Source organism: Oncorhynchus clarkii, chromosome 21, assembly GCF_045791955.1.
Source record: "Oncorhynchus clarkii lewisi isolate Uvic-CL-2024 chromosome 21, UVic_Ocla_1.0, whole genome shotgun sequence".
In the NCBI taxonomy this organism is placed as follows: domain Eukaryota; kingdom Metazoa; phylum Chordata; class Actinopteri; order Salmoniformes; family Salmonidae; genus Oncorhynchus; species Oncorhynchus clarkii.
In genome coordinates, this window is record NC_092167.1 from 49,209,862 (window position 1) to 49,226,699 (window position 16,838).

Here is a 16,838-nt window from a genome sequence, read left to right on the forward strand (position 1 = left end):
TCTCAATCTCTCTCTCTACTAGCCTGCTCTCCCTTCTGGTCTCTCTCTCGCTCTACTAACCTGCTCTCCCTTCTGGTCTCTCTCTCTACTAACCTGCTCTCTCTTCTGGTCTCTCTCTCTCTACTAACCTGCTCTCTCTTCTGGTCTCTCTCTCTCTCTCTACTAACCTGCTCTCTCTTCTGGTCTCTCTCTCTCTCTACTAACCTGCTCTCTCTTTTGGTCTCTCTCTCTCTCTACTAACCTGCTCTCTCTCTCTCTACTAACCTACTCTCTCTTCTGGTCTCTCTCTCTCTCTACTAACCTGCTCTCTCTTCTGGTCTCTCTCTCTCTACTAACCTGCTCTCTCTTCTGGTCTCTCTCTCTCTCTCTACTAACCTGCTCTCTCTTCTGGTCTCTCTCTCTACTAACCTGCTCTCTGTCTCTCTACTAATCTGCTCTCTCTTATGGTCTCTCTCTCTCTCTACTAACCTGCTCTCTCTTCTGGTCTCTCTCGCTCTCTACTAACCTACTCTCTCTTCTGGTCTCTCTCTCACTCTACTAACCTGCTCTCTCTTCTGGTCTCTCTCGCTCTACTATCCTACTCTCTCTTCTGGTCTCTCTCTCTCTACTAACCTGCTCCCTCTTCTGGTCTCTCTCTCTCTCTCTCTCTCTCTCTCTCTCTCTCTCTCTGTCTACTAACCTGCTCTCTCTTCTGGTCTCTCTCTCTCTACTAACCTGCTCTCCCTTCTGGTCTCTCTCTCTCTACTAACCTGCTCTCTCTTCTGGTCTCTCTCTCTCTCTCTCTCTCTCTCTACTATCCTACTCTCTCTTCTGGTCTCTCTCTCTCTCTACCATCCTACTCTCTCTTCTGGTCTCTCTCTCTCTCTACCATCCTACTCTCTCTTCTGGTCTCTCTCTCTCTCTACTAACCTGCTCTCTCTTCTGGTCTCTCTCTCTCTACTATCCTACTCTCTCTTCTGGTCTCTCTCTACTATCCTACTCTCTCTTCTGGTCTCTCTCTCTCTACTATCCTACTCTCTCTTCTGGTCTCTCTCGTTCTACTAACCTGCTCTCTCTTCTGGTCTCTCTCTCTCTACTATCCTACTCTCTCTTCTGGTCTCTCTCTCTCTCTCTCTCTCTCTCTCTACTAACCTGCTCTCTCTTCTGGCCTCTCTCTCTCTACTAACCTGCTCTCTCTTCTGGTCTCTCTCTCTCTACTAACCTGCACTCTCCTCTGGTCTCTCTCGCTCTACTATCCTACTCTCTCTTCTGGTCTCTCTCTCTCTACTAACCTGCTCCCTCTTCTGGTCTCTCTCTCTCTACTACCCTACTCTCTCTTCTGGTCTATTTCTCTATACTATCCTACTCTCTCCTCTCCCTGTCACTTTCAGCTTTCTGACTTTTCTCTGGTTCCTTTTATAAACTGATCAATAGAAAGAGAGCCAGAGAGAGAATGGAGAGAGAGAGGGGGGGGTGGAGAGAGAGAGGGGGTGTAGAGAGAGAGGGGGGGTGGAGGGGGTGTAGAGAGAGAGAGGGGGGGTGGAGAGAGAGAGCGGGGGTGGAGAGAGGGGGGGTGGAGAGAGAGAGGAGGGGGGTGGAAAGAAAGGGGGGGTGGAGAGGGGAGATGGAGAGAGAAGGGGGATGGGGATGGGGAGAAAGGGGGGATGGAGAGAGAGGGATAGAGAGATAGGAGGGGAGATGGAGAGAGAGGGGAGATGGACAGAGGGGGATGAGAGAGAGGGGAGATGGAGAGAGAGGGGGGAGGGAGAGAGGGGGGGGATTGAGAGAGAGGGGGTGGAGAGAGAGGGGGGAGGGAAAGAGAGGGGGATGGAGAAAGTAGATGGATAGAGAGGTATAGTATTCCCTTCATTTTCGGCACCTCTCACAGAAAGCTCATGCCAGTCAGCAGTGAACCAGTTAAACAGTGTGTACGTGTGTGGAGCCAAGTTATCAGAGCTGTTGCAGCTAGCCTCTGCATAGTGCAGGGTTGGAGCAAAGGATGGAGAGAGAGGGAGAGCGACATGGAGAGAGAGAAGAAGAGAGGGAGATGGAAAGGGAAGGATAGTTGTGCTGACTGGACATCTGGCGAGGGCACTAGTGTCATTCTGTCTTTCTTCATCTGTTCTGTTGTTTCCTTGCCTCCCTCCCTCCATCCATAACCAAGACCACTACATAACCAAGACAACAACATAACCAAGACAACGACATAACCAAGACAACGACGTAACCAAGACAACAGCGTAACCAAGACAATGGCGTAACCATGACAACAATGTAACCCGGACAAGACAACAATGTAACCAAGACAACAACGTAACCCAGACAACAACGTAACCCTGACAACAAAACGTAACCCAGATAACAACATAACCCAGACAATACAAACAGAGTGAGAGAGACCACCCAGTACTGTGTATCTCACTTCTAGATGTCAGTCAGATTGGGATAGGTCTGGGAGAGCATGTGGGTTTAAATAATTCACTATGCTCGTAGCAGCATGAACATATGACATCTCTGCTGTGGGAAAGTGGGTTTTTATAAGAAGCACTTAGACAGTGTATGTTTGTGCGTGTCTGTGCTAGTGCACTTAGCTCATGATGGATAGATAAGGCAATGACGGATACTATACTGTATTCAACACACACACACACACACACACACACACACACACACACACACACACACACACACACACACACAGGTTAGGGTCAGGTTAGACTAGATACAATTTATAAGGTTAGGGTCAGGTAAGACTAGACACTAGTTAAGGTTAGGGTCAGGTAAGACTAGATACTAGTTAAGGTTAGGGTCAGGTAAGTGGTTAACATCTAAATATTGCACTACTTCTAGTGTTTCTACCTGGCCCTTAGCGACTACAAAACCTGGCACTTAGTGACCACATCACCTGGCCCTTAGCGACAGCATCACCTGGCCCTCAGCTGCACCAGGCCCTTAGCGACGGCATCGAATGGCCCTTAGCGACAGCATCACCTGGCCGTTTGCGACGGCATCACCTAGCGCTTAGCGGCGGCAGTACCTGGTCTTTAGCGGCGGCAGTACCTGGTCTTTAGCGGCGGCAGTACCTGGTCTTTAGCGGCGGCAGTACCTGGTCTTTAGCGGCCAGATTATGGACAGAGGTTTCCATTAGAACCAGAACCTTCTCAACACATGGATGATCACACACACACACACACACACACTGCAAATGTCAGATCTGAGGACTCTTGAGTGTGTTTTGTGAGCAACATGGCTAACTATTATTGTAATGTCTGAGTGAAATTGACATGCAGTGCAGGATTTCAATCGAGCCCTGCATTAAATCACACCAGATACACTTCCTCCAATATGTGAGTATTGGTGACGGTGACTGATAACTACTTTGTACACATACACACACACACACACACACACACACACACACACACACACACACACACACACACACACACACACACACACACACACACACATACAGTATATACACACACACACACACACACACACACACACACACACACACACACATGCCTATGTGTTGTGTGTTGCTGGAGCATCTAAGATTACACACTCAGGAAATGGACTCTCTCAACCCCCCCCCCCCCCCCCCACAGGAGACAGAGAAACACAGATAGGAGAGGTGTGTGTGTGTGTGTATGGGGGGGGAGGTGACTCTAATCTCCACTCTGTCCTGTAATTGTTTTGGGCTTTACGAGGGATTACAACATTATCATTGTGTGTTGATGTGATATTTGAATTATGAGTACCCCTCCTCTCCCGTCTAACATAACACCAGTGTCTGCTGCTGTAATCTGCGGTTTGTGAGGGATTACAACATTATCACTCACAGAGATCTATGCTGCCCTACCAAGCAAAAAACTCTAACTGCTCATTTGGTCGAAAATGAGTTAATGTCATTTTTGCAACATTAAATACGTGCTTAATCACTCGGACAAGTATCCTGCCTCTATTGTAATTGTGTTTAGGAGAAAATGGGGGTCATGTTAACAGTAACTGTATAAAGTTACTGTGAAAACCAAGGTAAATAAAACATTTTTTTCTCAGTTCCACACTATGAATAGTTACTGCCTTTTTGCTTGGTAGGGCAGTATAGCTGTTGGTGTTATATGACACTGCAATAGAAGTGAACTTGCTATTTACTTTGTCGTCGTCGCCCGTCCGCCCTAACAGCAGCGTCCCCTCCAGAAGTCCTTTGCCGCCTCTCTGTGTCGTGAGTCTCACTGGAAGTGCCTCCTCTTGACTCTTCTCATGTATGGGTGTTTCGCCATGCTGGGTTGGTGTGCAGTCTGCCGTGTGCCTGTCCTGGGCTCCGGGGAGCACGTGGTCGTCTCGGCTACGGCTGCCACTACCGCCGCCGCCTCCTCTGACTTGCCTCAACTACACCTTGACAGGTTAGTGTGTGTTACGTTTACTTCAGTCGTCTCCCACTACCCTAAAAAAAGAAAATACAGCAAATCTTCAAGAAATGTTCTTCAGGAAATCTTCCTTTTCTAATTTGACCCTTTTGTGTTTTATGTTAATTTACTTTAATTTTAAATAAAGTTAAATGCACTTTAAATAAAGTTAAATGCACTTTAAATAAAGTTAAATTTTATTTTAAATAAAGTTAAATTCTCTTTTAAATAAAGTTAAATAGACTTTAAATAAAGTTTATTACACTTTAAATAAAGTTAAATTCTCTTTTAAATAAAGTTAAATTCTCTTTTAAATAAAGTTAAATAGACTTTAAATAAAGTTTATTACACTTTAAATAAAGTTAAATTCAAGTTGAATTGTGTTTGTATCCTCCATCCAGTTCAAGAGGCTATCTGTACATTCCTAAAAGCCTCTGCATGGTCAATCTGATATCTGCAGTGGCTGTACAGCATTTACTGCGATACGGTCTCTGCAAAAGTCATGGCATTCATACTTCCCGCCCCCACCTACCGTCAACCAATCATGTTACAACATTTGGGCGGCGCACGGCGATGCGGTACAGAGCTCAGTTTGGCCTCTGTCTGCCTCCAGAGGGTCCACAATTCCGTCACACCATACATATGGAGCCTCCAAACTTTTAAATAAAGTTTGATTGTGTTTGTTTGAACATGACCTTTCTCTCTCTTTCTCCCTCCTCTAACTTCTCTTCCTTTCTACCCCTCCCCCCTCCTCCTCTCTTCTCCCTCCTCCTCTCTCTCTCCTCCTCTCTCTCCCTCCCCCTCCTCTCTCTCTCCCTCCCCCCTCCTCTCTCTCCCTCCCCCCTCCTCTCTCTCCCCTCTCCTCTCTCTCTCCTCCTCTCTCTCCCTCCCCCCTCCTCTCTCTCCCCCCTCCTCTCTCTCCTCCTCTCTCTCCCCCCTCCTCTCTCTCTCCTCCTCTCTCTCCCTTCCCCCCTCCTCTCTCTCCCCCTCCTCTCTCTCTCCTCCTCTCTCTCCCTCCCCCCTCCTCCCTCTCCCCCCTCCTCTCTCTTTCCTGCTCTCTCTCCTTCCCCCCTCCTCTCTTTCCCCCCTCCTCTCTCTCCTCCTCTCTCTCCCCCCTCCTCTCTCTCTCTTCCTCTCTCTCCCCCCTCCTCTCTCTCTCCTCCTCTCTCTCCCCCCTCCTCTCTCTCTCCTCCTCTCTCTCCCTCCCCCCTCCTCTCTTCTCCCTCCTCTAACAGCCCATGTTCCAGTGGGTATGTGTATATTCCTCTAGCCTTCCTAGCTATGCTGTATGTGGTGTATCTAGTGGAATGCTGGCACTTTTACTCCAAGACCGCCATTTTGGCTCACGCGGAGACGGCAGAGGTACGTGACTTTGACTTTCATTTTGGTTGAGACTCTCATTGTGTGTCCCTATCTGTTGTTATTTTGGGGAAATCTAATTGGCTTTGGTAAAGTGGGCAAGGGGTGTTTAGTAGAGTGAGTTGGGGAGACTGTGTGTGTGTCCAGGTGAGTTGGGGAGACTGACAGTGTGTGTGTGTCCAGGTGAGTTGTGGAGACTGACTGTGTGTCCAGGTGAGTTGGGGAGACTGACTGTGTGTGTGTGTCCAGGTGAGTTGTGGAGACTGACTGTGTGTCCAGGTGAGTTGAGGAGACTGACTGTGTGTCCAGGTGAGTTGTGGAGACTGACTGTGTGTCCAGGTGAGTTGTGGAGACTGACTGTGTGTGTGTGTCCAGGTGAGTTGGGGAGACTGACTGTGTGTGTGTGTCCAGGTGAGTTGGGGAGACTTACTGTGTGTGTGTGTCCAGGTGAGTTGTGGAGACTGACTGTGTGTTGAGGTGAGTTAGGGAGACGGACTGTGTGTCGAGGTGAGTTGGGGAGACTGACTGTGTGTTGAGGTGAGTTAGGGAGACGGACTGTGTGTCGAGGTGAGTTGGGGAGACTGACTGTGTGTGTGTGTGTCCAGGTGAGTTGGGGAGACTGACTGTGTGTGTGTGTGTCCAGGTGAGTTGGGGAGACTGACTGTGTGTGTGTCCAGGTGAGTTGGGGAGACTGACTGTGTGTCCAGGTGAGTTGGGGAGACTGACTGTGTGTGTGTGTGTCCAGGTGAGTTGGGGAGACTGACTGTGTGTGTGTGTCCAGGTGAGTTGGGGAGACTGACTGTGTGTGTCCAGGTGAGTTGGGGAGACTGACTGTGTGTCCAGGTGAGTTGGGGAGACTGACTGTGTGTGTGTGTCCAGGTGAGTTGGGGAGACTGACTGTGTGTCCAGGTGAGTTGGGGAGACTGACTGTGTGTGTGTGTCCAGGTGAGTTGGGGAGACTGACTGTGTGTGTGTGTCCAGGTGAGTTTGGGAGACTGGCTGTGTGTCCAGGTGAGTTGGGGAGACTGACTGTGTGTGTCCAGGTGAGTTGTGGAGACTGACTGTGTGTCCAGGTGAGCTGTGGAAACTGACTGTGTATGTGTGTGTCCAGGTGAGCTGTGGAAACTGACTGTGTGTGTGTGTGTCCACAGGTGTATGAGCGTGTCACAAAGCTCCAGCAGGCCACTCCCTGTATCTGGTGGAAGGCCATCAGTTACCACTACGTCAGACGGACCAGACAGGTGACCAGGTATCGCAACGGAGACGCTTATACCACTACACAGGTAAGGAGACACACACAGGTTAGCAGGAAGGGGTGAAAACCCACACCTCCAGCTCTGAGTTCAATTACACTACAACATTACCCCTGTAACCTGTCTCTCTGTAACCCCTCTACATTACCCCTGTAACCTGTCCCTCTCTACGCCCCATACAACATTACCCCTGTAACCTGTCCCTCTCTACCCCCCATACAATATTACCCCTGAAACCTGTCCCTCTCTACCCCCCATACAATATTACCCCTGTAACCTGTCCCTCTCTACCCCCATACAACATTACCCCTGTAACCTGTCCCTCTCTACCCCCATACAACATTACCCCTGTAACCTGTCCCTCTCTACCCCCCATACATCATTACCCCTGTAACCTGTCCCTCTCTACCCCCCATACAACATTACCCCTGTAACATGTCCCTCTCTACCCCCCATACAATATTACCCCTGTAACATGTCCCTCTCTACCCCCATACAACATTACCCCTGTAACCTGTCCCTCTCTACCCCCCCATACAACATTACCCCTGTAACCAGTCCCTCTCTACCCCCCATACAACATTACCCCTGTAACCTGTCCCTCTCTACCCCCCATACAACATTACCCCTGTAACCTGTCCCTCTCTACCCCCCATACAACATTACCCCTGTAACCTGTCCCTCTCTACCCCCCATACATCATTACCCCTGTAACCTGTCTCTCTCTACCCCCCATACAACATTACCCCTGTAACCTCTCCCTCTCTACCCCCAGACAACATTACCCCTGTAACCTGTCCCTCTCTACCCCCATACAACATTACCCCTGTAACCTGTAACCTGTCCCTCTCTACCCCCCATACATTACCCCTGTAACCTGTCTCTCTGTAACCCCTCTATATTATATATTTTTTCCCACCTTTATTTAACCAGGTAGGCTAGTTGAGAACAAGTTCTCATTTACAACTGCGACCTGGCCAAGATAAAGCAAAGCAGTGCGACACAAACAACAACACAGAGTTACACATGGAATAAACAAACCTACAGTCAATAACACAATAGGAAAAAAATAAACTCTATATACAGTGCAAATAGCATGAAGTAAGGCAATAAATAGGCCATAGTAGCAAAGTAATTACAATTTAGCAAATTAACACTGGAGTGATAGATGAGCAGATGATGATGTACAAGTAGAAATACTGGTGTGCAAAAGAGCAGAAAAGTAAATAGAAACAATATGGGGATGAGATAGGTAGATTGGATGGGCTATTTACAGATGGGCTATGTACAGCTGCAGCAATCAGTTAGCTGCTCAGATAGTTGATGTTTAAAGTTTGTGAGGGAAATATAAGTCTCCAGCTTCAGCGATTTTTGCAATTAGTTCCAGTCATTGGCTGCAGAGAACTGGAAGGAAAGGCAGCCAAAGGAAGTGTTGGCTTTGGGGATGACCAGTGAGATACACCTGATGAAGCACGTGCTACGGGTGGGTGTTGTTATCGTGACCAGTGAGCTGAGATAAGGCGGAGCTTTACCTAGCAAAGACTTATAGATGACCTGGAGCCAGTGGGTCTGGCGACGAATATGTAGCGAGGGCCAGACGACGAGAGCATACAGGTCGCAGTGGTGGGTGGTGTATGGGGCTTTGGTGACTAAATGGATGGCACTGTGATAGACTGCATCCAGTTTGCTGAGTAGAGTATTGGAGGCTATTTTGTAAATGATATCGCAGAGGATCGAGGATTGTTGCGAAATAGGAAGCCGATTCTAGATTTAATTATTTTGGATTGGAGATGTCTAATATGAGTCTGGAAGGAGAGTTTACAGTCCAGACACCTAGGTATTTGTAGTTGTCCACATATTCTAAGTTGGAATTGTCCAGAGTAGTGATGCTGGGCGGGTGCAGGCAGCGAACGGTTGAAAAGCATGCATTTAGTTTTACTAGCGTTTAAGAGCAGTTGGAGGCCACGGAAGGAGTGTTGTATGGCTTTGAAGCTCGTTTGGAGGTTAGTTAACACAGTGTCCAAAGAAGGGCCAGATGTTTACAGAATGGTATCGTCTGCGTAGAGGTGGATCAGGGATCACCCGCAGCAAGAGCAACATTGTTGATATATACAGAGAAAAGACCCAAGAATTGAACCCAGTGGTACCCCCATAGAGACTGCCAGAGGTCCGGACAACAGGCCCTCCGATTTGACACACTGAACTCTATCTGAGATGTAGTTGGTGAACCGGGCGAGGCAGTCATTTGAGAAGCCAAGGCTATTGAGTCTGCCGATAAGAATACGGTGATTGACAGATTCAAAAGCCTTGGCCAGGTCGATGAAGACGGCTGCACAGTAATGTCTCTTATCGATGGCGGTTATGATATCGTTTAGGACCTTGAGCGTGGCTGACGTACACCCATGACCAGCTCTCAAACCAGATTGCACAGCGGAGAAGGTACGGTGGGATTCAAAATGGTCAATGATCTGTTTATTAACTTGGCTTTCGAAGACTTTAGAAAGGCAGGGCAGGATGGATATACTGTAGGTCTATAACAGTTTGGTCTAGAGTGTCACCCCATTTGAAGAGGGGCATGGCCGCAGCAGCTTTCCGATCTTTAGGGATCTTGGCCGATACGAAAAAGAGGTTGAACAGACTGGTAATAGGGGTTGTAACAATGGAGGCGGATAATTTTAGAAAGTGAGGGTCCAGATTGTCTAGCCCAGCTGATTTGTATGGGTCCAGGTTTTGCAGCTCTTTCAGAACATCTGCTATCTAGATTTGGGTGAAGGAGAAGCTGGGAAGGCTTGAGGACGTAGCTGCGGAGGGTGCGGAGCTGTTGGCCAGGGTAGGGGAAGCCAGGAGGAAAGCATGGCCAGCCATAGAGAAATGCTTATTGAAATTCTTGATTATTGTGAATTTATCGGTGGTGACAGTGTTACCTAGCCTCAGTGCAGTGGGCAGCTGGGAGGAGGTACTCTTATTCTCCATGGAATTTACAGTGTCCCAGAACCTTTTGAAGTTAGAGCTACAGGATGCACATTTCTGATTGATAAAGCTAGCCTTCGCTTTCCTGACTGACAGCGTGTATTGGTTCCTGACTTCCCTGAAAAGTTATATATCGCAGGGACTATTCGATGCTAGTGCAGTCCACCACAGGATGTTTTTGTGCTGGTCAAGGGCAGTCAGGTCTGGAGTGAACCAAGGGCTATATCTGCTCTTAGTTCTACATTTTTTGAAAGGGGCATGCTTATTTAAGATGGCAAGGAAATTACTTTTAAAGAATGACCAGGCATCCTCGACTGACGGGATGAGAATACCCGGGCCAGGTCGATTAGAAAGGCCTGCCCGCAGAAGTGTTTTAGGGAGCGTTTGACAGTGATGAGGGGTGGTCGTTTGACCGCGGACCCATAGCGGATACAGGCAATGAGGCAGTGATCGCTGAGATCCTGATTGAAAACAGCAGAGGTATATTTGGAGGGCAAGTTGGTCAGGATAGTATCTATGAGGGTGCCCATGTTTACGGATTTAGGGTTGTACCTGGTGGGTTCCTTGGTAATTTGTGTGAGATTGAGGGCATCTATTTTAGATTGTAGGACTGCCGGGGTGTTAAGCATATCCCAATTTAGGTCACCTAACAGAACGAACTCTGAAGATACAGTTGAGGTCGGAAGTTTACATACACCTTAGCCAAATACATTTAAACTCAGTTTCACAATTCCTGACATTTAATCACAGTAAAAATTCCCTGTCTTAGGTCAGTTAGGATCACCACTTTATTTTAAGAATGCGAAATATCAGAAGAATAGTAGAGAGAATTATTTATTTCAGCTTTTATTTCTTTCATCACATTCCCAGTGGGTCAAACATTTCAGGTAGCCTTCCACAAACTTCCCACAATAAGTTGGGTGAATTTTGGCCCATTCGTCCTGACAGAGCTGGTGTAACTCAGTCAGGTTTGTAGGCCTCCTTGCTCGCGCACGCTTTTTCAGTTCTGCCCACAAATGTTCTATAAGATTGAGGTCAGGGCTTTGTGATAGCCACTCCAATACCTTGACTTTCTTTTTTTCCACAACTTTGTCAGTATGCTTGAGGTCATTGTTCATTTGGAAGACCCATTTGCGACCAAGCTTTAACTTCCTGACTGATGTCTTGAGATGTTGCTTCAATATATCCACATAATTTTCCTCCTTCGTGATGCCATCTATTTTGTGAAGTGCACTAGTCCCTCCTGCAGCAAAGAACCCCCACAACATGATGCTGCCACCCCCATGCTTCACGGATGGGATAGTGTTCTTCGGCTTACAATTCTCCCCCCTTTTCCTCCAAACATAAAGATGGTCATTATGGCCAAACAGTTCTATTTTTGTTTCATCAGACCAGAGGACATTTCTTCAAAAAGTACGATCTTTGTCCCAATGTGCAGTTGCAAACCGTAATCTGGCTTTTTTTTATGGCGGTATTGGAGCAGTGGCTTCTTCCTTGCTGAACAGCCTTTCAGTTGATGTTGATATAGGACTTGTTTTACTGTGGATATAGATACTTTTGTACCTGTTTCCTCCAGCATCTTCACAAGGTCCTTTGCTGTTGTTCTGGGATTGAGTTGCGTTTTTCGCACCAAAGTACGTTCATCTCTAGGAGACAGAACGCTTCTCCTTCCTGAGCGGTATGACGGCTGCATGGTCCCATGGTGTTTATACTTGCATACTATTGTTTGTACAGATGAACGTGGTGCCTTCAGGCATTTGGAAATTGCTCCTAAGGATGAGCCATACTTGTGGAGGTCTACCATATTTTTCTGAGGTCTTGCTGATTTCTTTTGATTTTCCCATGATGTCATGCAAAGGGGCACTGAGTTTGAAGGTAGGCCCTGTTATACATCCACAGGTACACCTCCAATTGACTCAAATGATGCCAATTAGCCTATCAGAAGCTTCTAAAGCCATGACATCATTTTCTGGAATTTCCCAAGCTGTTTAAAGGCACAGTCAATTTAGTGTATGTAAACTTCTGACCCACTGGAATTGTGATACAGTGAATTATAAGTGAAATAATCTGTCTGTAAACAATTGTTGGAACAATTCCTTGTGTCATGCAGAAAGTAGATGTGCTAACCGACTTGCCAAAACTGTAGTTCGTTAACAAGAAATTTGTGGAGTGGTTGAAAAACTAGTTTTAATGACTCTATCCTAAGTATATGTACACTTCCGACTTCAACTGTAGATGTGTAATTCACATATGGTGTCCAGGGCACAGCTGGGAGCTGAGGGGGGTCTATAACAGGCAGCAACAGTGAGAGACTTATTTCTGGAGAGATTCATTTGTAAAATTAGAAGCTCAAACTTTTTGGCCATAGACCTGGAAAGTATGACAGAACTTTGCAGGCTATCTCTGCAGTAGATTGCAACTCCTCCCCCTTTGGCAGTTCTATCTTGATGGAAAATGTTGTATTTGGGGATGGAAATCTCATAATTGTTGGTTGCCTTCTTAAGCCAGGAATCAGGGAGTGTGCTAAAGCAGTGAGTAAAACAAACTTAAGCAGCAGGCTTCTGATGTTAACATGCATGAAACCAAGGCTTTTTCAGTTACATAAGTCAACAAATGAGAACAGCTGGGGACACGCAGGGTCCGGGTTAACCTCTACATCACCAGAGGAACAGAGGAGGAGTATGATGAGGATACGGCTAAAGGCTATCAAAACTGGTCGTCTAGTGCGTTGGGGACAGAGAATAAAAGGAGCAGATTTCTGATCGTGGTGGGATAGGTTCAGGGCATAATGTACAGACAGGGGTATGGTAGGGTACAGTGGAGGTAAACCCAGGCAATGAGTGATGATAAGAGAGGTTGCATCTCTGGGCGTAGTTATGATGGGTGAGATCACAGCATGTGTGGGAGGAGGTATCTGAGGCATGTAGAGTGGGACTAGTGGCTCCACAGTAAACTAAAACAATGATAACTACTCTTAACAACAGTGTACAAGGCATATTGACATTTGAGAGAGACATAAAGCGAGGCATAAAGCAATCACAGGTGTTGATTGGGAGAGATAGCTAAGACAACAACGGGTGTCCTGTAATCTGTCTCTCTGTAACCCCTCTACATTACCCCTTTAACCCCTCTACATTACCCCTGTAACCTGTCCCTCTATAACCCCTCTACATTACCCCTGTAGCCTGTCTCTCTGTAACCCATCTACATTACCCCTATAACCCCTCTACATTACCCCTGTAACCCGTTTACATTACCCCTGTAACCTGTCCCTCTATAACCCAGCTACATTACCCCTGTAACCCCATCTACATTACCCTTGTAACCTGTCCCTCTATAACCCCTCTACATTACCCCTGTAACCCCTCTACATTAACCCTGCAACCTGTCTCTCTGTAACCCCTCTACATTACCCCTGTAACCTGTCTCTCTGTAACCCCTCTACATTACCCCTGTAACCCCTCTACATTACCCCTGGAACCTGTCTCTCTGTAACCCTTCTACATTACCCCTGTAACCTGTTTCTCTGTAACCCCTCTACATTACCCCTGTATCCTGTCTCTCTGTAACCCCTCTACATTACCCCTGTAACCCCTCTACATTACCCCTGTAACCTGTCTCTCTGTAACCCCTTTACATTACCCCTGTAACCTGTCTCTCTGTAACCCCTCTACATTACCCCTGTAACCTGTCTCTCTGTAACCCTTCTATATTACCCCTGTAACCCCTCTACATTACCCCTGGAACCTGTCTCTCTGTAACCCCTCTACATTACCCCTGTAACCCCTCTACATTACCCATGTAACCCCTCTACATTACCCCTGTAACCTGTCTCTCTGTAACCCCTCTACATTACCCCTGTAACCTGTCTCTCTGTAACCCCTCTACATTACCCCTGTAACCCCTCTACATTACCCCTGGAACCTGTCTCTCTGTAACCCCTCTACATTACCCCTGGAACCTGTCTCTCTGTAACCCCTCTACATTACCCCTGTAACCTGTCTCTCTGTAACCCCTCTACATTACCCCTGTAACCCCTCTACATTACCCCTGTAACCTGTCTCTCTGTACCAGGTGTACCATGAGAGGGTTAACACCCACGCCTCCAGCTCTGAGTTTGACTACGGTCGTCACCGGGTTAAAGACGTCTCCAAAGAGCTCCAGGGACTTCAGGAGCACCCAGCTGTCAGGCTCCGCTTCACCAAGTGTTTCAGGTGAACACACACACACACATTTGGAATTATAGATATTATTTTACAAAGCATTGTTGAAAATTCAGAAAAATATACTTCTCTTGTGAGTTGAGTTTCCCACCCTTAGACTGGTTTGTCATACTGGAAAAGCGCTATGAAATCCAATCCGTCAGTGAATCAATCAATGAATCAATTGTTCCTCCGTTTCAGTTTCGCCAGCGCCCGTGCGGAGGCTGCATACCTCACCCAGCGAGCACACTTCTTCGGAGACAACGAGGGTCTGGATGATTACATGGAAGCGCGAGAGGGGATGCATCTAAAGAACGTTGATTTCCGGGAGCATATCCTGGCGTTCCCGGACCCAACCCGGCAACCGTGGTATTCCCGACCCCGGGTCTTCTGGCTAGCCTCAGTGTTCCTCTTCTCCTGGCCGCTCCGGGTCGTGTCGGAGTACCGCACGGCGTACGTACACTACCACGTGGAGAAACTGTTCGGAGAGGAGACGATCCGTGAGGACGGAGGAGGCGACGGAGTGACGGAGAACGGAGGAACGACGGGAGGAGAGAGGAGCGTCAACGGCGGGTCGAGCTACAGAGCGATATCGCGGGTGAACACGGTGGACATGACGGAGCTGGAGTGGCATATTCGCTGTAATCAACAAATGGTTCCTTCGTATTCCGAAGCTCTTCTCATGGACTTGGAGAGAGAGAGTAATGGAGGAGTTAGTGGAACAGGAGAAACTAACACCACCACCTCCACACCTGGAGCTCCAGGCTCAGACCCCATCCAGGGGGGCATCCCAGCTGGTATGGCCCACCCAGTGGCCTTCTCTTCGGCTTACCTCCTCCAGAGCTGCCCCCGGTGCCGGAGAACCACGTCCAGCTCCAGCCTACCGTCCAGGCTAAGGGCACCGACAGGGAATCAAGCTCTGCTGAACGGCACCGTGGCTGAGATGAGGGTGAACGGCGTAGGGGGTGGCGGGGGAGGGCAGGGGGGAGGAGGAGGAGGAGGAGGAGGAGGAGGAGGGAGGTTAGTGTTGAGTCGTAGTGGGTTCTCTCTAGGGAGAACACGGCCGAGACCGGCGAGTCTGCTTCACTCTCGTAGTATGGGGGGAGGACTGGGGGGAGGACTGGGAGGAGGACTGGGAGGAGGACTGGGAGGAGGACGTGGGGAGGACGGAGGAGGAGGAGGAGGAGGGTTACTGGGGTTAGGGTCCCGGCAGGGTCAGGATGATGAGGAGGAGAGTCGAGGAGTGCTGGAAGGAGAGAGGGATGAAGAACAGGAGGAGGAGGAGGAGAGAGATGAGGAAGCAGCGCATGAGGGAGGAGGAGGAGAGGTAGATGGGGGGGTGAGGGAGGGAGAGAGAGATAGACCTCCGTCTTATCACGATGCGTTTTTCTTCCCGGTGTTGATCGTACACGGAGAGGAGAGCTGCCACGGTGGAGATGATGTGATGGACATAATAGTAAACTGACAGAAAACAAAGAGATTAAATAAGAGATCACATTTAAATAGATTGATTGTCATAGTCTGACAGTGGAAAGAAGGGATATTGTAGTACAGGACAAGAAAGAGGGGGATGTTGGAGAGAGAGAGGTCTGATAATATGACAGAGAAAGAAAGGTCTGATAATATGACAGAGATAGAGAGGTCTGATAATATGACAGAGATAGAGAGGTCTGATAATATGACAGAGATAGAGAGGTCTGATAATATGACAGAGAGAGAGGTCTGATAATATGACAGAGAGATAGAGAGGTCTGATAATATGATAGAGATAGAGAGGTCTGATAATATGACAGAGAAAGAAAGGTCTGATAATATGACAGAGATAGAGAGGTCTGATAATATGACAGAGATAGAGAGGTCTGATAATATGACAGAGATAGAGAGGTCTGATAATATGACAGAGATAGAGAGGTCTGATAATATGACAGAGATAGAGAGGTCTGATAATATGACAGAGAGATAGAGAGGCCTGATAATATGACAGAGAGAGAGAGGTCTGATAATATGACAGAGAGAGATAGAGGTCTGATAATATGATAGAGAGAGAGAGGTCTGATAATATGACAGAGATAGAGAGGTCTGATAATATGACAGAGAGAGAGAGGTCTGATAATATGACAGAGATAGAGAGGTCTGATAATATGACAGAGATAGAGAGGTCTGATAATATGACAGAGAGAGAGAGGTCTGATAATATGACAGAGATAGAGAGGTCTGATAATATGACAGAGATAGAGAGGTCTGATAATATGACAGAGATAGAGAGGTCTGATAATATGACAGAGATAGAGAGGTCTGATAATATGACAGAGATAGAGAGGTCTGATAATATGACAGAGATAGAGAGGTCTGATAATATGACAGAGATAGAGAGGTCTGATAATATGACAGAGAAAGAAAGGTCTGATAATATGACAGAGATAGAGAGGTCTGATAATATGACAGAGATAGAGAGGTCTGATAATATGACAGCGATAGAGAGGTCTGATAATATGACAGAGAAATGCAGACCGAAAGACTTGCAGAAAAAGACCATGTGGGAGAGAAATAGAGGGGGAGAGGGAGAGGGAGAGAGGGAGAGGGAGAGGGGGAGAGAGGGAGAGGGAGAGGGGGAGAGAGGGAGAGAAGGAGAGGGAAGTTTAAAATGGAGGGTAGTAGACTGA

The 16,838-nt window shown here is 47.6% G+C and overlaps 1 protein-coding gene across 1 annotated transcript in view; it reads left to right on the forward strand.

Annotated features, from left to right (window-relative positions):
• LOC139379506 (transmembrane protein 151A-like) overlaps window positions 1–15,744 on the forward strand; it is a 23,030-nt gene extending 7,286 nt beyond the window's left edge. The window contains exons 2-6 of the mRNA XM_071122323.1: window positions 4,168–4,388; window positions 5,627–5,753; window positions 6,902–7,033; window positions 14,048–14,187; window positions 14,377–15,744. Coding sequence (XP_070978424.1) covers window positions 4,168–4,388; window positions 5,627–5,753; window positions 6,902–7,033; window positions 14,048–14,187; window positions 14,377–15,640 — 1,884 coding nt within the window. The 3' untranslated portion in view covers window positions 15,641–15,744. The remainder of the gene's footprint in view (window positions 1–4,167; window positions 4,389–5,626; window positions 5,754–6,901; window positions 7,034–14,047; window positions 14,188–14,376) is intronic.
• Window positions 15,745–16,838: the final 1,094 nt, after the last annotated feature.